Source organism: Lodderomyces elongisporus, chromosome 2 (assembly GCF_030384665.1).
Source record: "Lodderomyces elongisporus chromosome 2, complete sequence".
Taxonomy (NCBI): Eukaryota; Fungi; Ascomycota; class Pichiomycetes; order Serinales; family Debaryomycetaceae; genus Lodderomyces; species Lodderomyces elongisporus.
The window spans coordinates 2,552,389-2,575,370 of record NC_083674.1 but is presented as its reverse complement, the minus strand read 5'-3'; the positions used below and the strand labels follow the sequence as shown (position 1 = coordinate 2,575,370).

Sequence of the window (22,982 nt, the reverse complement as noted above, 5' to 3'; positions counted from 1 at the left end):
TCATATATTGTCGGAGTCTTGTCACGTTATCTTCAAGAACCAAAAGAAATGCATTGGAATGCAGCTAAGCGAGTACTTAGATACTTGAAGGGAACAAAAGATTTTGGTCTCAATTATAAAAGCCTAATTGACCATAATATTTATGGATACACAGATGCTGACTATGCCAATGATAAAATGACTCGAAGATCAGTGACTGGATTTATATTTAAATATGCTGGGTGTATTATCACGTGGAGATCCAAGAAACAACCTACAGTAGCTACACATACAGGTGAAGCTGAATTTATGAGTCTCTGTGAAGGTGCAAAAGAAGCACTATGGTTAAATAATCTTTTAAAAGAATTTGGTATCCAAGTTAAAGAAACTATAATCTATGAAGATAACACCACAGCTATTTCATTAGCCAAACATCCATACAAACATCATCAAACTAAACATATAGATGTCAAGTTACTATTCATCAGAGATCATATCATATCAGGAAACATCAAAGTGGAATATATTCAAACTGAAAGACAAATTGCTGATATGCTTACGAAGAGTTTACCAAAACCTCAATTTGAAAAATTAAAAGATCTTTGTGAAAATGGTAACCATGAGAATCGCATCTAAGAGAGGGTGTTGAGGATTCATATATATCCGATCACATGGTAGAGACAATAGGCGCTACCTAGGTTGCTATGCAATAGCAACCTAAGTCTATGAAGAAAGTCCCGTTGATGTAGAGTATATAAATGGACTACATCGCACGTAGTTCTGAGTAGATAGCTTTATAGAATCATCAATCTAGAATATTATAAAGCGGTTAAAAGAAATAATGGAGTCAAGAAGACAGCAATTACAACAAATAAGCACACAAAAAATGCAAACAAACAAACAAAGAAAGAAAATACATAAAACACATAAAACACAGAATTGCACTTTCCTGTTTTGTCACTGTCTACATCTTTTCCCTCTACAAACATGAAGTTATTCATATGTCAATACCAAGGTATGATCATACCTGTTGTAAAGTATCCATAATATATTCGTTAAAGTAGAGTTCCTTTATTTCGTTTCTTTTCTCCTTCCTTTTATTTTACTCTCCTGATTCAGAGAGCCAAGTGTATGGCCAAGTCTTTGTAAGAATTTATTTTAGTGATATGTAAATGTTTGGAATAGTTACAAAATAGTACAAAATCAATTAAATATTTGGTAAACACCAGCTCAGTATAGTTTAGTTTTGTTTAGTTAAATTTAGTTCAATTTGATTTGGTTTGGTTGAAGTTACAACCACGACCAAACAGCAAGCAAAGACAACCATCAAAAAGCCAAAGAAAAAAACGCACACATACACAAACACACATACATACATTGTAAGTGAAGTTACACCAACAGCGACGTAGTGAAAACAAACCTTTTCTTCTGCAAACAATTGCAAAAAAAAAAAATGGTATACCTCCTTTTATCAGTGCCCTAGCCCTTTTCTCTTGTGAATTTTTTAGTCAATCACGTTTTCAGATCCGACGCTGGAGATCCTCCCCTCTCAAATATTACAAAAGGAATAAACGCTGGTAAAAAAAAAAGCAATATTACGCAAATATCTTGAACATTCTGAATCTGTCACCAATATTATTTTATGGATCGTTTAAAGAAGAAGAAGAAGAAAAAGAAGAAGAAAAAGAAGAAGAAGTAGTAGAAGAAGAAAATACCTTTTATGCAAACTGAAAAAAGATAAAATAAAATAATAATTATATATATATATAATTTAGACGATTGTTCTCTTAACGACTCCTTTAATCTGCCGACTCGATACTGTTACATATATGCTTGTATTTCTTTGAAGTCATAGTTGCTAGGCGTTGACTAATTGTATTTAAAGAGGTGATTCCATGACCTTTCCACCTCCTCACTTATATCTAATTAGATGTGATATCGTATTGCAATATGGAAGTACTTTTTTTTTGATGCCTAAATATAGCTGTAAAACCCCAGAGTTTGCAAAAAGCAGTTTTCTCATGGGGCTTGCACCATATGTACAACAGTTTTGAATTGATGCTATTGTACACATACTCCCTCCTACTTTTACTCTTACTCCTCCTCCTCCTCCTCTTCCTCCACTCACCAATTTGAGGCCAGTTCGTAAACATGTACCTGAAATTCTGGAGCACGTTAAAATAATTGGATGTTCCGCGTCAAATTTCGTTTCTGGCAAACAAAAAATTCCAAAACAAAAAACAAAAAACAAAAAACAAAAAGCAAAAGAAGAGCAAAATAATAATAATAATAATGATAATAGGAATAATAGGAATAAAGAAAAAAAAAAACAACACACATACACACAGAGAGACACCAAGTATCAAACATCAAACATCAAACATCAAATATCAAACATCAAACATCCAAAATCTCCAGAAGCCAAGGTATTGTTTATTATTTGTTTATTTGTATTTTTTTTTTTTTATCTGTTTTTTATGTAAAATAAAATTCCACAATCCTACCATTCCTGTGATCCCTCCTCATACTCTTATTCTCTCCCTTTCACTTTCTAATTTTCTCATTTTCTCTCTCTTTCTCTTTTCCAATTCATACGTATACCTTTCTTTCAACTCATACCCACCTAACACACCTTGTAATCACAGTCAATTGCAGGGGAACCTTTGAAACACATAGTCAATTAGAGACAAGAAAGTTTGCATCCTTGGAAGATGTCAATATGATACAGCACCCGCAACAACACAGAGACGCAATGGGGTCGCATTCTTTACAGCAAGAAATACAGCCTACAGACAAACCATCAACTACACTTGTATCACCATCACAAACTGTTAATACAGAGAAAACTATGTCTCCACTACGATTGAAACGTGATAGGCCACTAAGCTCATACACCGATGACGAAAACGAAGACAACTTGAACTTTTTAGTTGAGGATAAGGAAAACATTAATTTAACAGTCAAGCAGGGTATTAAACCATCGCTGTTTATACCACACAGCAGCGTCAATAATATTGATGATAATGACCCTTATCACCATCTCACCAACAACCACCACCACCACCACCACAACAACAACAACAACAACATAAGTACCAACTACCAAGACAAATTATTACTTCCCAACACGTCTTTGACCTCGCGCAGACGCTTTCTACAAAAAAAGTCGTCCATTACATCGTTATCACTCGGGAATGTGCATAATTCAAACAACCTTACCAATACACCATTGAGATCACTCTCTTCTTCAGTACGACAAAAAACAAAACAACTCACTAGATCAATGACAGAGGTTGTTTCCAAATCGTCACTGACAATTTTTTCTAATCTACACATGGTTGCAAAGACCGTCGACTCAGGGAATAATACAAACAGCGATACTGATGATGATACTGATAATAATAATAATAATAATAATAATAATAATAATAATAATAGTGAAGAACATAATACGCTAGTATTTGGGGATATAGACGAAGCAGATGAATATGGAATTTCAAAAGGAGATGGAAACGAATATAGAAACGGAAACAAAAATGACGAGGAAGTACAAGACGACGAAAAAGAAGCAGAACAAGAAGAAGAAGAAGAAGAAGATGAAGATGATGATGAAACCGATTATGATGGGGATGATACTTTTGACACAATCAATATAGCGTCTCCAATTCAACGCAAACCCAGCCAACAAGCATTACGTATGAAATCAACTTCATCTTTCCACACACAACGACTACAAAACACATCCAACTCACCAACCAGGAATAATCCTGCCAAAATGGGTATCCAGAATCCAAGAACTAGCATGAGACGATTTCATTCGGTATGCCAAACACAACAAGAAATTGAAAATTTTAAACTCCAAGAGGATAATTCCCACCTCAAGAATACCAACATAAAAACATTTACAATTGAGTCAGATGTTTTGCCTCGGATCAACGGAGAGCAAATGTACAAAATACTTTCTGGGCAACATTCGACAGATTTTGACGAGTACATTATCATTGATTGTCGATTTGATTACGAATATGAGGGAGGCCATTTAATTAATGCCAAGAACATCTCAACTAAGGAGGCGCTAGAACAGAAAATGTTTCCAAACGGAAACAATTTTACAGTATCATCAAAATTCACTTCTTCCGCTTCTCAATCTTTTAAGAAAAAACAATTGATCATATTCCATTGTGAATTTTCCATTTTTCGAGGCCCACTAATGGCAAAGCACTTGCGTAAATGCGATCGCACATTAAACCAAAACTCATATCCACTCTTAACTTACCCCGATGTCGTTATACTCGAGGGTGGCTACAAGTCGTTTTACACAAGATACCAAGGTGAATTTTGCGAACCGCGTAATTATGTCGAGATGAAAGATTTGGCATATGGAAAGAAGTGTGAAACGAGCATGCACAAGGTGAGAAAGGATAGCAAATTTCTTACTCGGGCCAAATCATTTAATCAATTCAGTATGGGCGATAATGGTCGTGGTCACAACTCTGCTGCTTCGTTCTCGCTATTGTCCTCCTCGCTGGAAATCTGGGGAGGCGGAAGCAACAGCAGAGTGGATGGACATCCCTCACATGGAAGGTCGAATTCATATTCGAATTCGAAAATCATCAAGAGACAAAAATCATGGAAAGTGGGTGGTGCAAGTGCAAACACAAGTGCAAGTGCAAGTGCAAGTGCAAGTGCAAGTACTGGTGTTGGTACTGGTGTTGGTAATGGTTCCAATGTGTGTGGGAATGGAATTGGGAAACTGCTGTCACCATTTACTTCTCAATTTAATAGCCGACTAGCACGAGCAAACACATTTTCTTTTGACCAGCCAATGTGCAGCACTAGCTCAAACCCATTTGTCTCCTCGCCAATGAGCTCTCCAAACATGCCTAACTTTAGCTTGAGTTCTGAATCACTAACACCACCCAAACCTTCAAATGCACACAACTCTACCAGTGTGAACAGTCCTAATGGTACAGACAATTTTTCTAGCCTCAATGCGCTTACTGCTTCTGCTAATAGCACCTCGAGCCTCAAGTTTAACCCATTTCAGCCGCCACAAACTTCATTCCGCCAACATTCATCAACGTCGATCTTTTCACATCGCAAATCTGTATCATCTACGGTATCAGTCTCATCTTCTTCTGCCGTATCGCTTGTCTCGTCACCTGCAATGTCGTCATTGCAGTCAGGATTTAACTCCGGTTACAACTCCGGATACAATTCAACAGATAGCTTAGCTTTGGACAACGATACACTGGATAGTGACACGGCGCCTACTAACTTCACACACGAGAATGAATATTTTGAGAGGGCAAAACCCAATAGAGCAAAACAATCCACCAATATCAATAACCATGGCTGCTCCAATGGACTTTCCAATGCAAGTGCTCCTAATCCGTTGTCGTTATCTTTGAAAGCAGGAAAAACATCAAATTTCCAATTTCCCAAAAGGAGATCCCAATTAAGTCTTGCTCCAACAAACATTACCATGTCCAATCTTCACTATACAGCGCCACCACTAGTATCGTCTCCGCTCACTTATCAGGATGAATATTCTATGAATCTCACTTTAAATTCAAGTGGTGGGGTTGGAGCTAGTGGAAATATAGGGGAAGGAGCATTTACTATTAGAGGAGAAGGGAAAGCTCTAGGGGGCATTATCGACCCAATCAATGAGACACCATTGGATGTTGATATACCTGTACTCTGCGAAGAAAGTGAAGGTGAAAAGGATGAATGAGAGTGAGAATGAGCGCGTGAGTAAAGGTATGCATAACAAACGAGCAAATTTACAAAGGGAACAAAAGAAATGGTGTTCCTCTCTTGTGAGGCGAATATGGGAATTAAAATTGAAACTAAAAGTAAACTCAAAAATCAAGCTTGACCCGAAGCTCAAGCCAAAGATAAAGCTAAAACAGAAACCAAAGCTGACTTCAAAATCGAGATTCGCTCAACATTGCGTTTGTTGGCAACAACAAACATATTACTAATAAGATACCGATTGCATTTTCAAATAAACGTTTATTCTGCATTTTTTTCTGTTTTTTTTTTTTTTTTTTTAATGGTACAAGCATTGTTAACCTCATCTACTTTATACTCTTAAATCTATACCCTAGCTTCCAGAGGATGGTTATGCAACTGTACAATCAATTGTCTTAGAGACGAAATGTTACAAATTTGTTTTAAGCAAAAATGAAAAACAAAAAAACAAGGTTCATAAAAAAAATTTGTCATTTAAAAAGTAGTTTCCACTACTGCAGTTGTTACACATTGATTCCTCAATCCACAATCATTTACTTACTTGTAGAGACAAGATTGGCCCAAGGTTTCCAGAACCTTTAGGATTGGGCACCTTGTCTGTACCAAGGCAATGGGATTGGTCTAGCAGTAATATAAGAATTGAATGGTGTAGCTGTACCAGCAAATGCATCATACCAAGCAAACACCGAGGTGATCATACCAACGCATCCTCCAGCTCTAACAACGCCGGTTTTACCAGCTAACAATCCAGCAGCGAGTAATGTAAATTCTATGAGTAAAAAGAAGAAGATACCCATGAATGCCACCGTCGATTTCAAAGTAAGCATTAATATGATAAATGTAAAAATAATCCATCCAATTATAAATAACCCCACGGCTTGATTCAAATCCTCTGCAGTGGCGTATGCACTTCCAATACCAAAATTGGGGACATATATCACCGCATAACTTATCCAAAATGTACCATATGACGCAAGCGCCGTTAAAGCAAACGTGTTACCAGAGATAAAACAGTAGAAACCAGAAAGGACTTGGATTACACCGCCATAAAGGCAACCCATACCAACAACAACGTTTGGTATGGTGATACCCATTGCTTGTGCATTGTATAACGAGATCATGAAATTGGTCAATGCAAATGCGCAAAGTCCCAAGGGAGCCGCATTGATGTTAATTTTGGGATATGGTGCAAGACCGGGATTCAATGTACCTGCAAATGCAGCTTGAAGCTCATCACGTCTGTACTTCTGTCTATTGATTATAATATATTCATTGTTGTCACCGGTATATTGCACTCTAGACACGTCTCCGTCTGCTGGAGATTGTTGGTGGTTTGAGTAGTGGGAAGCATTTGCCTTTTCTATGTAGGAGCTGTTGTCAGATTCATGAGGTCTTTCCATCTTTGCTATTGTTGTGGTTCAATTTATTTGGTTCTCTTTTATTTTGTTGCTTTTTGCAATAACTTTACAAGAACCTTACAAATTAGAGAAACATCGAGTCCACTTTTATACCTGAAACAGTTTGATTCACCTGTATCACTTGCATTACCCCTTGCCGCATCATTCTTGAGCACTGTTCGGGTTATGGGAAGGTTCGGACTTTATTCCTTTCAATTTTTCTTTATTTACTTTTGTGGGGGTGGCATGTTGAGGGTGAATGCAGAGCAATTGTTCCAAAATTTCAAACCATCTTGCAGATAATATAGAAATAGCAGCACCTTACTCTGGTCAGTAACTAGTTTCTTTGTATTCATTCTGGGGTATTCAGTGTTTAATTCTACCAGTACCTAGTACCTAGTACCTAGTATCTAGTATTCCTTCCCCACCCATGCTTTTCTATTGTGCATTGTTCAAAAACAAAAGTTCCCCAACAGAATTTCAAACAAACAATGCAGGTCACTTCAATTACATTTCACATCCAAGTGGATTCTGCCATTAGCAGCTCTTCCAATTAATCATTTCATTTTGCGCCTTCATTCTCCCCCACAACACTTTCGCCCACCTCTCTCATTTCACATCAGTTATCGAATAAAGAAAAACATGCCATTTTTGTGCACTTGTATTTTGAAAAGGATCTCCCCACAAGCTCCAAGCAGGACGTCTTATTGATGCGCGAACAAATGTAAAAACAAGAACAAGAACAAGAACAAGAGTAGCTCCAGCAGCAATAGCGGCAGCAACAACAACAACAACAGTAACAATATAGTAACTTTAGTAGTAGCAGCATTAGCAGTAGCAGTAATCCGCCTTTAGTCAATCTTTTGGAGGTTTTTCCATTCTTCCGGCCTTCACTGTTGAAGCCCGCAAAAGAAGAGATTATGAAAAGAAGAGTAATGGAGAAAAACAAATAATAAAAAGAGAAAAGAAAAGAAAAGTAAGGAAGAAAGGAAGATTAAGAAAAAGGGTTACGAACTATAATCACTGGGTAAATTTAAGATCTCCTTCATTAAAACGAAATTTTTGAAATTGACGGGATAACTTTTGAAGAAAGATCTATTTAACAATCAAACAATCTTTTAATCTATCAATCTATCAATCTATTCTTTCACATATGTTCTCATTCTTTGTGTACAAGTATTTATGAAAACGGGTAGAAGGATGTTGATAACTTTACAATAAGAGCTACGGAAACGTGGATGTTATTTTACGCTTCAGTTTTTGTTTCTGCTTCAGTTTCTGTTTCTAATTTCAATTTCTACTAGGTGGGGTAAAGGGGGTTGTGCGTTTTTAGTAATATTATTATTTTTTTATGTTTTATTATTATTATTTTTTTTTTTTTACCTTCGGAGTGGGAAAAGAATACACAATACTAGACAAAACAATTATTCTTTTGCACTTTCCATCCCACTCCATCTCATTCCATTCCATTCCTTTTTCGTTCTTTTCCTATTTCTTTCCACTTCTTAATTGTAGCTAGACTCAATCCTTTTTTTCCTATCCTTGCCAAATTGCATTTCTTGATTGTTTTCAATAAATACTTCAGCCACGTAGACTTTTAAATTGCATATATCATTATTCTAAATAGTGTCATATCAATATTAAATCTAATCTAGAGCCTATTAAACATTAAAAATTTACTACACTAATTCGTATAGTTCCAAACTTCAAGGACTAAATTGCCTTGCTTCTCTTACCTCCTCTTACCTTCTCTTACCTTATTCCTCACATCTCCACCTTTTCAAAAAAAAAAAATACTGAAACAAAAAAACAACAACCAAGAAAAATCTAGTTTCTAGTCTCCAGTCTCTAGTCTCTAGCTTTTAGATGTCCTTGTTCCTTTCAAATCAGTCATTAATCACACTATCAACGAGTATCCCTTATTCTCTTCTTATACTTAATTAGAATGTAGTAATCTTCGCTCAAACAGTCTTTTTAACAGGGATAGCAATTTGATATGGGTGGATATAAGAGTTGTATTGGTCGGAAGTGGCCGAGAAGGCTTCATACCACGAAAGCACAGAGGCCACTACACCAAAAGCAGCACCAACACGAACAACAACAAGATTATTAACAAACATGCCTGCAGCCAACAAGATAAACTCCAACAAAACAGCGACGAAGAAACCGCAAAACGAAAATGTTGATTTCAATGTAGTAGGGAAAAGAACTGCACTAAACAACGCCCATCCAAGGAAGTAAAAACCCAAGGCATCATTGAATTGATCCGTCTCGGCATATGCACTGAGGACACCAAAATTATCAATGAATATTGCAGAAAGACTCAACCAAAATGCAGCATACGATATCAATGCAGTAAAAGCCAAAGTGTTACCGGTAACAAATACAAAGCACCCAGCAAGGAACTGAATAACTCCACCATAAAAACAAGTCAATCCAAGCATGGCATGGGGAATAGTGATTCCATGGACCTGTGCCATAAATAAGCAAACCGCAAGGTTGGTCAATGCAAAGGCGGCGAGGCCCAAAGGTACAGAGTTTATCTCAGGATACGATTTTCTTGCATGATGGTGGTGGTGATGATTGTGAAGTGAACCTGATTTTTCCGTGTCTTTACTCTCATGATTTGAAGAAGAGCTAGAAGCGCTAGACGACACTCGAACTCCGTCAGCTTGCGCATCACTTTCAGCAGCGTTTGCTTCCATTATTCCTGTTTGTGCAACTGGTTCAATATCTGTGTTTAAAGGAGATTTATCAAATGCTTCTGTCATTATTCCGTTATCTGTTCCGTCTGATAAATGTCCAATCAATAGTATTCAAAAATATAAAATGAATATCGCTAGAACTAACATACCAAATACATCTTTAAACTCATATCGATAGGAACCATATATATATATATATATATATATATGAGTATATATTTGTGTGTGTGTGTATATATATGTGTATGTGTTTTTGAATACTTGTTGAAATCGGAATCATCATTTACCTGAACAAAAATATCATCATAAATATCAAACGATTCTCTTTAAGCAAAACTAGTATCATGTCATAATGAGGCGATATCCCTACACAATCTGTCCAAAATCTGATGCTTTTTTATTTTCTATCGACACGCATTGATTTGCATGTAAATATGGTTCGGGAAGTGAATAATTTGCAAAGTTTGACAACTTACGCTTTGTAAGTGGAAGAGCCCTGCATTCACATGCATAATAATAATAATAATAATAATAATTATGTTAATAATAATAATAATATTAAAATATTACTACTTTCTTTGTTGATGTTGTTTTTGATGATGACAATAATAGAAAAGTCAATGTCGTGCTTCCTCGTTTGTAGCCAAATGAGCCATATAAGCATTATACAAGGTTTATTGACTAAGACTTTAGCATTTTGCATGGTTCCAGAAATTGACATTTCAATTATGATGTCCAAAGGTTAAACCACTTGACCTTTTGTACATCAACAGAAAGTACAATTTAATCCTAATACTTATTATGGACGAAATCAAAGAAAGCAACATTCTTTAATGAATAAAGTAAGAATCTGTTTATTACAGCTGGTGGTTCAGAAAATAAATTTTTTTTTGAATTCATCCTTTGGTAATACAATTTTCCTCTCAGACGCAAGTTAAAAAAAAAATGGAGTAGAGAAGTCGGCTTAATGTAGAAAGTGACTGTATACTGACCCAAATTGTAAATGTGCACCATGAATATTGAGTAACATTTGGTAGGAGCTGTCTCAAGCCTTAGAATTGATCAAGGCTTTAATGGAAATAACAAAAAAAGAAAAAAAAAAAACATACCTGGCACAACAAAGCATTGGCCAATGGAATCGTGTAAAATATCAAGAGTTTCCGCCATCACGTATAAGAATTTACAACAAATATCAATCACGCCCCGTAAGTCAAAAATTGCAACAGCAACAGCAGTAAATTGCCCTTGCTTTTAAATTATCAGCACCTCCCCTGGATCATTATGAGAAATGAGCTTCTTGCATTTTTTTTCTTGCAACTCTTTGGTCTTTTTCATCCAAAACAAATATCGGCCACCTTCAAGAAAAGAAAAAAAATAAACGGCAAACCATGTAAGTCTTTCATCAAAACTATTAAAGTTGCCTCTCTTTTGCCTATTATGACTCTGTGATGAATTTAAAAAAATTAGAAATCTACGCTCCAGTCGTCAATCGCGAGTTAACTCCACCTAACCAGATAATGTTGTTCTCAGTTCAATGTATGGTAAAACAATCATTTTGAAAAGATAAAAGAAAACAGACTTGTCATTGTGTGTGTGTGACTGAGCGATGTCTTTGTATATATATATTAGGTTCTGGATATGGAAATATGTTATTATGAATTTCAAGGAAGGTGGGTTTCTCTTGTACTGAAACCCTGACACTATATCGAGAAAGGCGGGGAAAAATATAAACTCCGCGAATGCGAGCGTTTTTCCTACAATGGAGAAAAGAGAGAAAAGAGAGAAAAGAGAGAAACTGGGACTGCGGCTTAACTTCGGATTGAGGACTAGCACTAAATGCTCCCCACCCATTCCTCTTTTCTCCTCCCCACCCCCTTTACCGACGTCTCACTTAAAAAAAAAAAATGCCTCATAAGTCTCAAACATATCAAAACGTAAAACTCATTCAACATCAAGCTTTATATGCCCTCCTCGATTAGTTAGTCTTTCAAGGAAGAAACTGGATACAACTATGCAAGCTGGTGACCACAGCCAACTGGTCAATGGCTCAACATCATCACCACTGCCACCGCTAACAAACCCTTCATCTCAACCATATCCATATCCTAATCCACCCCTACCTCCACCTCCGCCTTCGTCTCGAATCAACAGTTTTTTTCATCAAGATACAAGGACTGAAGATGCACCTAATCATTTAGGGGCATTCAATCCTGGTAAACAACCCGTCGTTACCAAACTAACAAATAAGCACACAGCATCGAAGCTTGTCAACAAGACGAGAAAGAAACGGACACCTACAAGTCGCGCTTGTGATGCTTGTGCCAGAAGGAAAGTTAAATGCGATCCAAACACGCCATGTGCACCATGTGTGGCTAGCGGTTTAAGCTGCACAAGGAATAGAGAACGCAAGAAATCAGGTCCCAAGACATTGAGCAAAAAGACACTTGATGCAATAAACAACTTGAGTGAAGTCATTGACTTCAACACGGGTTCCACACCGCAGAACCTTGCACGGCCGCCATTGCCCAAGCATAGGTCGTCCACTTCGGCAACATCAAAGAGTCCCAGCACCCTAGAGGAAGAAACTCAACTGTCAAGTGAATATTTGGAATCACCACCGGCACCGACAACAACACCGGGAAGTCAAAGGACATCATTGAGCCATTCACATACGCCAAACCCTGGCATTGCAATTGAGAAAGCTTTACAAGGTCAATCATTGTTACAACAGCAGCAGCAGCAACAACAACAACAACACAGCCAGCAACTGCTACATCAGAACCAACATCAGTTGACAATGCCGGTATCTGGGAACTCTCACATATCACCCGAGTCTCAGAATCTCGCGCCATCATCTGCTTCAAGTCTCGAGGAATATTTAGTGACCCCATATTATTTGGTTGAAAACATTAAATTACTCAGTGACGAGCCTGCTATATATGCTCTTGTTCAGCCATTAACTGTCAATTCTGTTCTCGCCAACCATGGAATGCTTGTTAACTTTCTTTTGGCAAATTTTCGAAACCAGGACACTCCATTGGGTAATCCGCACTTTCAAGAACTCAATTTACTCAACCATCACGAGGACTCATTGTACTTGTCTACGTTGCTAATCATTTTGACGTTGAATCAGATCATTGCTGAGATTCTCATAAAGATGAAGAAGCAGAAATTTAAGGACTTAGCGAGGTACCCGAAAAAGTACCTCATGTTTCGTCCATACAAAAATTTTAAAAATTTGTGTCATTTCAAAGTATTGGAGATTTTCACATTGATTGAAAAAAATTTCATAGTTCCACCAATTATTCCAAAAGTCAGAGCAAATAATGGTGGGTTGAATAATTTGCCTGCACATTTAAGTCAATATCAAGTGTACTATAATTTGTCGCTTGCAAGTATGCAATTATGCAATTACTACCATATTTTAAATTTGACAAATACTTTAAACCCTGCAACATCGATGCAGAATGCATACGGGAATGAGGCTCAAGAACATCAAAAAATATTGTTCATGCACCGCGCAATAACATATTTCCACTTGTTGAATGTGAAGCCAGATGATTCGTTGGTTCCGATTCGAGAACTTTATGGGTTGTTGTTCTCGTCTGAGCGATATTACCTAATTTTTAGCTCTTACAAGTATAATGTCAACGTTGTTAGAAACAATGACATCATATTGCATCTACGCTCGGGCAATTACGAAGATGTTGGATACATTTATCAGTTGATGAAAATTGTTGACGATTTGGGAATGATAGACATGCTATGTCGCAACTCCAACTTCAACGTCATGATTGACTTTGCTAAGCCACAAAGTGGTTATTATGAAACCAAAGCATCGATTACTAGGCTTCAAGGCACAGAACCGTTGCATGGTTTACTACGAGATGTGCTTTTATTCAAGATATTGTTGGTAAGACCTTTGAATTTAGAACAGAGCAAGATTGAGATTGTGGCAATTATCAACTCCCTCAGCAATGTTTTAGAAGCAGCAGACTCCGATATATTTAAGATTCAAATATCAAACTATCAGTCACTCCAACCTTTATTACATATTCTCAAGGTGTTCCTTGAGATAAAGCAAACAGAAACAAGGTTGAATATGCCCCTCAACATTCATGATCAAGAGTTGCTTGTGCGATATAGTGAATTATTGATTTTACATTTTCCATTTTTCAACAACATCAACAAACTCATCAGGGCACACAAGATTTTGAATAACTGGTTTTTAATATTGAGTGAGTCGCGCAAAGAAGAAGCTGTGTATCAAGGATCCGAGATGTCGATGCCGCAGCCATCAACCTCGTCAACTACAACGATGGAGACCCCATCCATGAATCTACCCCAATCACAACATCCACTGCTGCAACCGCAACGGTCCTATCAGTCTCTACAATTACAGCAATTGCAGCAACTACAGCAACAGCAACAAATAAAGCAATTTGACGGACCCGGGCAAGCTGAACAAACAACAATGGCACCGATGGCACCACAGACACCTATTAATGCATCATTAGTGCCATTTCATACAGGTATTACGCCAACAATCAACCAACCTTCTTCATCATTTATGAACCTACCACGTATACAACTGCAGCAGCGTGTAGCATCACAAATAGATATCAATGAACTTTTGCGTGATTTCACCGAATCTTCAATCAACTGCACGGATAACCAGTCAAATTTCCCCACCTCTAGTGTGCAGCATAAGGCAGACGATGATTATGAAGATGAAGAGCAAGATTTTTTTAGCATTGTTCCAAAGAATGAGCATGGCCACAAATTTGCAAAAAGGAAACGAGAGTCAGTACTGGAACACTTTCAAAATCAACAGTCACCTTTTACACAATCTTCCCATAAAATGATAAATCCCGCTGTAACCGCAATGCGTAACTCTACTTCGAACTCAAACTTGGCAATGAGTGCCAGCCAAAGAAGTTTTTTGTCTTTGTTTAATGCTGCAAATTATGTTGAGGATGAAGCACAGATTACGATGCCTGCTAATAATGCTCTTGGTGGTGGTGCTGGTGGTGGTGCTGGTGGAGGTGATGGTGGTGTTTCTGGTTCTGGTGTGGATGCCAGTGGTATTAGTGCGGGACAATTGCATGGTAGTGGCGGCAGTGCTAGTAGGCTCAACTACCCAAGCTCAAGTTTTTTTAATTTGTTTCAAATGAGTGGAACAACTCCTAATAATGTATGAAATGAATCTGCTATGTGGTATGTACTATGTCCGAAATTTGGTGCTTGATGCTTTGTTAATAAAAATTTTTTAGCTTTTGGTATCTTTTTTATAGAATAATGTATAAAATACATAATAATGAATAAAATACATAATAAAAAAAAAAAAAAACTAAAGATTAAAGTTTTGCTCTACTCTGTTGCCCCCTTTTTTTTTCTTTTAAAAGTATTCTATAATTTAAAGTTCCTATACAATATTTATAACTTTTTAATCGTTTTCTGTTTTTCTTTTTAGTCCATATTTATTAATATATTTAGCAGTGAGCCGTTAGTTTAAACCATCAAGATATTGGCTCAAATCCTTATAATTAGCGCCAAGAGAAGTATTTGCCAATATAAACGTAGAGTCACCCTCATTGGTTTCATCTTCGTTGTCAGTTTTATGCACATTTTCAGCCAGCTGAACTTCAATTTCTTCTTTACTTATAACTTTGATTTTCTTTAAACTGCTCTTTGAAATTGAATAGTTCGATCTAATGCTAATATCGTCAGAGCCATCGGTGAGATACGCGTTCAAATTAAGTGAGCTCAGCGAACTTGGGATCTTAGTCAATCCGTACCCAAAACTATTTTTTCTATTAGAGCCTATGGAACCAGAGCTTCCTTTTCTCTCCAATCCAACGCCGCTGTCTGTGCTGTTACCATTTTTATTTTTGGTCTCGTTGCCGTTGGCTTTGCCGTTGCCGTTGCCGTTGCTATTACTGTTGTTGTTGGTATTGTTGCTATTGGCGTGATTGTAATTGTAATTGTAGTTGTAGTTGCTATTGCTACCAACCTTGTCTTTATTTCCAGCACCAAGGCGTAACAAGGAGGGTGGTGGTTCCATCATGTCAAGTTCAAATTTTGCATTCTCCGCATCCCTTCCTAGAGAAGAGAGTGATCTTAGTGAGGGTTGACCAGTTGTGCCAGTATATGCATTGGTATTTGATTTGTTTTGTTCGAAATATCGTCGACTAGGGCTAAAGGTGGTATTATTTTGAACATTGGAGACTGGAGAACTTTCACCAATTACAGCAAATGTATCATTCACAGGTGTCGATGTCGATGTCGATGTCGATGTCGATGTCTGCGATGATGATGCTAACGTTGGTATATTGTTGCTTTTTGTTGCTAATGTGGTTGCCTGTAAGATTTCATCTTGAGTTTGACTTGCCGCGATCGTCGTGGATGGATTCAGGCCATTGAGGTAGTGGTCATTTTTCTCATTAGGGGATTGCGGTAGACTGTTGGGCAATGAAAATGCTAAAGGAAGGTTTAATGGTTTGGGCACATGCTTCGAAACCCTTACAGGGTCGTCCAAAGACTTTTGATGATTTTCAAGATCCAGGACCTTTACAAATAAGCCATTCCTGTCCTTATTATTTGCAAGATCTAAGTCCAAGTCTGCTAAAATATTGCTTGTGTCTACTTCATCATTTTCAACACTACCTATTGACGAAAGTGATGAGGAATCATCGAGATACGAGTCGAGAATATCATCAACATGTTCAAGTTCATCGTAATTTTTAGCTGAAACTAAGTGAACATCACTATCTTCAGCTGGTTGTTCAGATGGTTTTGCTGACGCAGCTTTGCTATTCGGTGCATCAATCGCATTTTTAGAAAAGAATTTTCGTATTCGACCAGTAAGAGAAGAAACGTCATCCAAATTTTGTTGTTTTTTCGAGTTTTTCGAGTTTTTCAAGTTTTCCAAGTTTTTCAAGTTTTCCAAGTTTTGTGACTTATCTAAGTTCTTTTTGCATTCTGCATCTTTGAATATTGCCTTGTTGAAGTTCTTAAACTTTTCACTCTCCACTGGCGATAGATCAGCAGTGGTGAAAGGATCGGCTTTTACTTCTTGTAATGTGATTCTTTCGCTTGGTTTCTTTACAAGCATCATTTTCACCAAACTCTTGAATTGAGTCAATTCCTCAATATCATCGCTCGTCACTCGAGAAGTATGTTTAATCTTGGGAAATTTTAATTCCTCGTCAACAATATTTTTGCAGATATCAAACTCATTTATTCCCGTAAACGGTAGACTGTTGAACATTAAACAGTACATTGTCACTCCTAGACTCCAGATGTCTATTCTATAATCCACCTTAATCCTATTGAGATGGTGGTCTTTATTGGTGATCATGGACATTCGATTTTTAACAAACTGACATAACTCAGGTGCGTAAAATGCTGGTGTACCCATTATTTTCGCCAATTCTTTCGAGTCGTTCAAGTTGTTTTCCAAGATCAAACTAACTCCAAAATCTGATATCTTTATGGTACTGTTTTCATCAATGAGTAAATTAGATGGCTTGAGATCTCGATGAATGATATGCTTGTAATCGTGTAGGTATTCGAGTCCGTTGACTATATCCCGAAGTATCTTGTTTAACCTTAACGGCAGTCGGTGTTGATGTTTGGAGTATTTTTCGTACCAGTGACTGTAATGTTTCCAATCAACTTCTCCAAACTTGCAATACTCCAAGATTAGTAAAATCTTGTCGAACTTGAGATCATCTATTACGTTGTACAATTTGACGACATTAGGATGGTTACATTGCTTGAGTATATTGATTTCCTTTTTGATTTTGGTGATGTTGCTGATATACGATTTTGTGATCAACTTGGCCTTGTCTATTCGATTTATGGTCTTTATTGCAACGAATTGTGCTTGTGAAGTCGATATCACCGAGGACGTGGACGACGAGGAGGAGGTGGAGACATATGACGAGGATGACGGCAACTTAGTATTTCCATCTGACAACAACAGCTTTTTTGCGGAAGACAGAACCAAGCCAGAGGAACCCTTCCCATTACCATTCGTGACTCTCTCACCAAGAAGTACTTTCCCATACTGGCCCTGCCCGATTTTTTTGATAATTCTGTACTCTCCATTAATTACCTTCTTTCTCGTCTTGGGATCCACCTCAATGACTAGTTTGTCACAGTCCATATTAACTTTGAGCCAAACTTGCCGCGTAATAAAATAAAAAGACCTGTGAACTATAGGTATCGGTGGTTCATCTGTGTCCGTGGTAGGATTAATATTCTTTTAAGTAGTATTCATCAAACATACTAGACGTCTTTCTTTCCCTCTTTCACTCTCACACACACACACACACACACTCTCTCTCTCTTTCGCTCTCTTTCGCTCTAAATAGATAAATCAATAGAACCAGTCCGAGATCAAATTATAAATACACGCGTGGCTTTTTTTTTGTGAGCAAAGAGGCACCAAAACTGGTAGCTCGATAGGACATACTAACATACAATACATGTGCCTTTAAAAGAATGTGAAGGTAAAAGTAAAGGTAATTTATTTATACAAATTGGAACTGAAATGAATGAAATGTTACAAAGCAAAGCAAAAAAAAAAAAAAAATTTAAAAAAAAAAGAAAAGAAAAGAAGAAGAAAGAAAAATTGGAAATAAATATGATATAGAAAATGAAATAGAGACTAATCATTATTTGCCTCTTCGTTAAGCTCTTTAATAATCTCGTCCTCTTCCTCTGTTAAGCCGGTGATATCAGGCGGTATCTCATACATTTGCACAGATGGTGCGTGATTCAAGTATCTTATTTGTTCCATAATTTCCTGCTTTACACTTTCTAGGTATTTCCTGCTATTCTTATTATCGATCCTTCCCTCGAGCTGTGGATGAAGCGAAAAATCTGGTCCAAACCAGTCGTAAGTGGGCAAGTAATTGGGTATTTTGTGATTTAATGTGACATCATTCAAGACAGACGTCTCATAACACCATAGTCGGCTCACATTCCTTGGCGTGTACCCACCTCCACCAACCACAAGCATTGGAATTCCAAAACTTTTGATGAAATTGACGCACTCCCCGTGTGCTCTAATGTTTAGATTGAAACAGCCCAATCTGTCGTACCCCAACGAATCGGCACCACATTGTTGCACAATACACGTTGGCTGGAATTTAGTAATGAGTGGCTCCATTATCAGCTTAAACAATCGCACATAACTCTCATCATCAATACCATCACGAAGTGGAACATTAATTGCAAAGTTTTTTCCCTTACCGATCCCCGTTTCATCGACCGATCCCGTACCAGGAAAAAATTCTCCATTGTACTTGTGGAAACTAACAGTCATTACCCTATCTGTAGTGTAAAATGCTTCTTGTACACCATCGCCATGATGGAGATCAATATCGATATACATGACTCTGGGATGGACTCGTAGCAAGTTTATAATGCTCAAAACTATATCATTGACATAACAAAACCCACTAGGCTCAAATTTTTTGGCATGATGTAGTCCTCCTGACCAGTTGATGGCAATATCAGACATTCCACTAATGAGTTTCCTTGTGGCATCCAAAGACGCACCAGCATATATAGCCAGGTAATCGTACATCCCGTCGAAAATAGGACAATCGTCACCAATGTTGAATTTGGCCAATGTCAGTTCATCTAGGTTCTTGCATGCCTCGGGAGTGATTGTTTGTAAAAAATTTATGTAGTCCTCAGAGTGGAACTGAAGTAATTCATCCTTTGTGGCCTTTCGAGGTGTGTACAAATCCATCTTTTCGTATAGTTTGTATGAAATGACCAAATGGTCAGTAAGCATGAGTCTAAAAGGTTTCATTGGATGTAGTGCCCCATAATGATACCGGCTTACTTCTGGGTTGTAGTGGTAAGAAACATTGAGCGTTGATGTTTTGTTTGGATGGTAAAGAGGAATGTTTTCCTCGGTGACTTTATCCACGGTGAAAGTGTCTGTCACACTAGTTGGTGGCACAGTAACACTGCCCATACTAAACACAAGATTCGCAAAGAAATTAGATTTTTTCGTATATATGTTTGTATATATGTTTATATATATATATATATGGGTATTTAGGTGTCAATAAATTCACTTATAATGAGAAGTGTTAGTTTGCATGAACTTGTATATCTTCAGTAAAGTTGAGAGAGAGCTCTTTGGCAGTAATATTTTCAACTCTCAATCTATTTTGTTAATAGTTTTTTAAGTTTGTTGTTGTGTCGCTTGAATATCTCTGTCGCAATGTAACAAAAAATGACATTTTATAATTTCGCAATTTCGCAATTTCGCGAAACAATCAAAGAAATCTGTCCTCCACTTCAGGGCGAACTTTCGCCACTACCACAGGCAACAAGAGCACAAGATTTACCCTCTACTTAGCCTGCCAAAATTCAGCTCATTTTATAAAGCACAACTGCAATTGCATATTCGCCACATTGACCCAATTCCAACATGTCTGGCTCAGCAGGTTTTGATAGACACATTACAATTTTCTCGCCTGAGGGTCGATTATACCAAGTGGAATATGCATTCAAAGCAATTAATTCGTCGAATATAACTTCCATGGGAATATGTGGTCAAGACTCTGCAGTCTTGATCTCTCAACGAAAGATTCCTGACAAATTACTTGATGCAAAAACCATTTCATATATGTTTCAAATCTCGCCCAGTATAGGTATGGTCGCCACTGGCTCCATTGCTGATGCTAGAGCACAAGCTATGCGAGCTCGCTCTGAAGTCACTGAGTTCCGTTATAAATATGGGTACGAGATGCCCGTTGAGAGTTTGGCAAAGCGCATGGCCAACATATCGCAATTGTATACTCAGAGAGCTTATATGCGTCCTTTGGGAGTGGCATTGACATTTGTCCAAGTAGATTTTGAAGATGAGAATAAGGGCCCGCAAGTATTTAAATGCGACCCTGCCGGGTATTATACAGGAGTTAAGGCAGTGGCAACTGGACCAAAACAACAGGAGGCTACAACATATTTGGAAAAGAAGTTTAAGAAAATCAATGCAGTTAAGGGTGACTGGAAGGAAGTGGTTGAATTTGCTATAAATGCATTGAGCTCAGTGTTGGGTACAGATTTTAGAAAAAACGATATCGAGATTGGAGTAGCCACAGAGGGCAAGTTTGTCATTTTAAGTCCCGACGAGATTGACGAAAGACTTGTTGCAATTGCAGAGCAGGATTAAGTCTGTTAATATAGATCAGAATGTTGATGGTTGTTGAACATAAACAAATAGATAAATAAATGAATGAATATCATAAAAAGAAAGAAATAGAACAAGATAAAAGATAAAAGAAAGAACAAGATAAAAGAAACGGGAAGATAAAGACTAAAAACAATCATTTGATGTAAAAACTTTTATATTCATTTGTAAAAAATCAAAACTAATTGTACATGATCTAATTTTTATTTGCCTTTCGTTTTCGTTTTTTTTAAAAAAATTTATTTTCTCAATTCTCTATGGCTGCTTCCTTTTTCACTTTTTAACTGCTCACTGCTATTCATCTCATCCTAATTCATTTAATTACCAAACGTATGGGATAAACATGTATGGACATTTTTCCAAGTATCTATCCCAGTCCTTACCATATTTCCTCTCGCATTTTCTTTGATCTCTGTATGCTCTATGGATTAAGATGATGAGGAAAAATAATGGGAAGAACCATGGCAATAAAGATTGTGTACCGCAAATCAAAGCCCAGGTCAAGGTTTGAATATAGTCTGCAGTATAGTGCATCTTTCTTGCATAAACATACCATCCATCTGTCAACAATACCGAGCCATTTTCACACTTGATATATTTAGGATTGACCAAATCTGAGTATGGCAAGTATGGAAAAGTTTTCCTGATTCCAGAAACGCCTGCCATTGTTCTTCTAAAACTGTTCTTTTGGCGGTTCCCAGTGTCAAAAAAGTAGTATGCTACTGTGATTGTGACAAACAAAAATGCAACGTATGGCGTGGACCAACTGTACTCACTTGGATGGTGGTAAGCAATGAACAAGGTACACTGACAATAGGTAAATGGCACACCAGCAATGTTCCAGAACAACAACATGAATCCAAATTTCTCGTATGCCATATCCCAGGTTGGCACAATAAGTTCTTCACCTTTGGCACATGCATTTGCATATAACCAATGAGCATACAACAAGAACAAAGCTTGGGAAGTAATATATCCATATTCCTCGTATTGTTTAAAACACAAACCCAAACTCAAAAAGAACAAGATAAACCATGGGATACGGACCTCGAAAAACATCTTCAAATCAAGATACTTCCCAATTCTAGGGTTCAATGGTGCACCAAGGAACATGTCGTAAATGTGGTTACCGGTCATCCTGTGGTAATCACCAGAAATGTAAAGAGTCCACAAGTACAACAAAATTGACAAGACGATACCATAGATAATGGCCACAGTCATGATTCTGCCAAAGTTATCCAACATGTAATAAGCTGGAATCAATCCGGTAAAGTGCAAGACTAATGATAATGCAACAGAGGTGTAAAAGGACCAAACGGCATTACAGAAATATGGCAATTGTTTACCACCCAAGTGTTCCAATGGCTGTCCTTTAGTCCAAACTCCCGGTAAAGTCAAGTAAAAAATACCCTGCAATACAATGAAACCAGTAAAAAATGCCCATGTTGCAAAAGTTGGCAATCCATTGAGTTTGAACAATTCCCATTGCAAAAGTAAAAAATAGCCCCATGATTGGTCTCCCGTGGGCCATGCGAGATTGCCTTGGTAGAACTCAGCGCTGATCCACATGTACCACATCAAAAGTGGGAAACCAACAATCATACCCAATGCACCAAGAGGACCACCAAATTCATATTCAATTTCATCCTTGGGAGTGTAACCACGAGGAGTTACCTCAGCTGTAGATGCATTCTTGCTCTTTGCCATATTTTATACTGAATAAGACAAAATGAATTTGTTTATGTAGTAGTGACTTGAGGGAAGAAAAGAAAAGGAAAAAATAAAGGAAAAAAAAAGGAAAAGAAGGGAAAGGAAGGGAAAGGAAAGAAATGGAAGAAACGAAGGAGGAGTGGGAGGGAATAAATGGTTTGCCTATTGTCATTGATAACTTTTTGGCAATAATTTGTCTCCGCTTTGTCTCTG

At 37.4% G+C, this 22,982-nt stretch overlaps 7 protein-coding genes across 7 annotated transcripts; 2 read left to right on the top strand and 5 right to left on the bottom strand. All coding sequences in view use genetic code 12, as the record gives it.

The window, feature by feature from the left end:
• Positions 1-2,167: 2,167 nt before the first annotated feature.
• MIH1 (m-phase inducer phosphatase) lies at positions 2,168-5,716 on the top strand (the record flags this gene model as incomplete). The annotated part of the gene is made up of 3 exons (XM_001527342.2): positions 2,168-2,176; positions 2,398-2,405; positions 2,671-5,716. The coding sequence occupies 3 exons, from the start codon at positions 2,168-2,170 to the stop codon at positions 5,714-5,716; spliced, it is 3,063 nt and encodes a 1,020-aa protein (XP_001527392.2).
• Positions 5,717-6,314: 598 nt separating this feature from the next.
• mug86_5 (Meiotically up-regulated protein 86 protein) lies at positions 6,315-7,136 on the bottom strand (the record flags this gene model as incomplete). The annotated part of the gene is made up of 1 exon (XM_001527341.1): positions 6,315-7,136. The coding sequence occupies one exon, from the start codon at positions 7,134-7,136 to the stop codon at positions 6,315-6,317; it is 822 nt and encodes a 273-aa protein (XP_001527391.1).
• A 1,958-nt stretch (positions 7,137-9,094) lies between these two features.
• mug86_4 (Meiotically up-regulated protein 86 protein) lies at positions 9,095-9,904 on the bottom strand (the record flags this gene model as incomplete). The annotated part of the gene is made up of 1 exon (XM_001527340.1): positions 9,095-9,904. The coding sequence occupies one exon, from the start codon at positions 9,902-9,904 to the stop codon at positions 9,095-9,097; it is 810 nt and encodes a 269-aa protein (XP_001527390.1).
• A 1,540-nt stretch (positions 9,905-11,444) lies between these two features.
• PVL30_002243 (uncharacterized protein) lies at positions 11,445-15,038 on the top strand (the record flags this gene model as incomplete). Its single annotated transcript, XM_001527339.2, has 2 exons — positions 11,445-11,452; positions 11,795-15,038. The coding sequence occupies 2 exons, from the start codon at positions 11,445-11,447 to the stop codon at positions 15,036-15,038; spliced, it is 3,252 nt and encodes a 1,083-aa protein (XP_001527389.2).
• A 306-nt stretch (positions 15,039-15,344) lies between these two features.
• On the bottom strand, positions 15,345-18,008 carry PVL30_002242 (uncharacterized protein; the record flags this gene model as incomplete). Its single annotated transcript, XM_061119352.1, is given in 3 exon segments — positions 15,345-17,915; positions 17,982-17,989; positions 18,002-18,008. 3 exon segments carry the CDS (start codon positions 18,006-18,008, stop codon positions 15,345-15,347), a joined length of 2,586 nt encoding a protein of 861 aa, XP_060975335.1.
• Positions 18,009-18,512: 504 nt separating this feature from the next.
• HOS2 (histone deacetylase) lies at positions 18,513-19,835 on the bottom strand (the record flags this gene model as incomplete). The annotated part of the gene is made up of 1 exon (XM_001527337.1): positions 18,513-19,835. The coding sequence occupies one exon, from the start codon at positions 19,833-19,835 to the stop codon at positions 18,513-18,515; it is 1,323 nt and encodes a 440-aa protein (XP_001527387.2).
• A 1,545-nt stretch (positions 19,836-21,380) lies between these two features.
• On the bottom strand, positions 21,381-22,766 carry ERG4 (C-24(28) sterol reductase; the record flags this gene model as incomplete). The annotated part of the gene is made up of 1 exon (XM_001527335.2): positions 21,381-22,766. One exon carries the CDS (start codon positions 22,764-22,766, stop codon positions 21,381-21,383), a length of 1,386 nt encoding a protein of 461 aa, XP_001527385.2.
• Between the last annotated feature and the right edge of the window lie 216 nt (positions 22,767-22,982).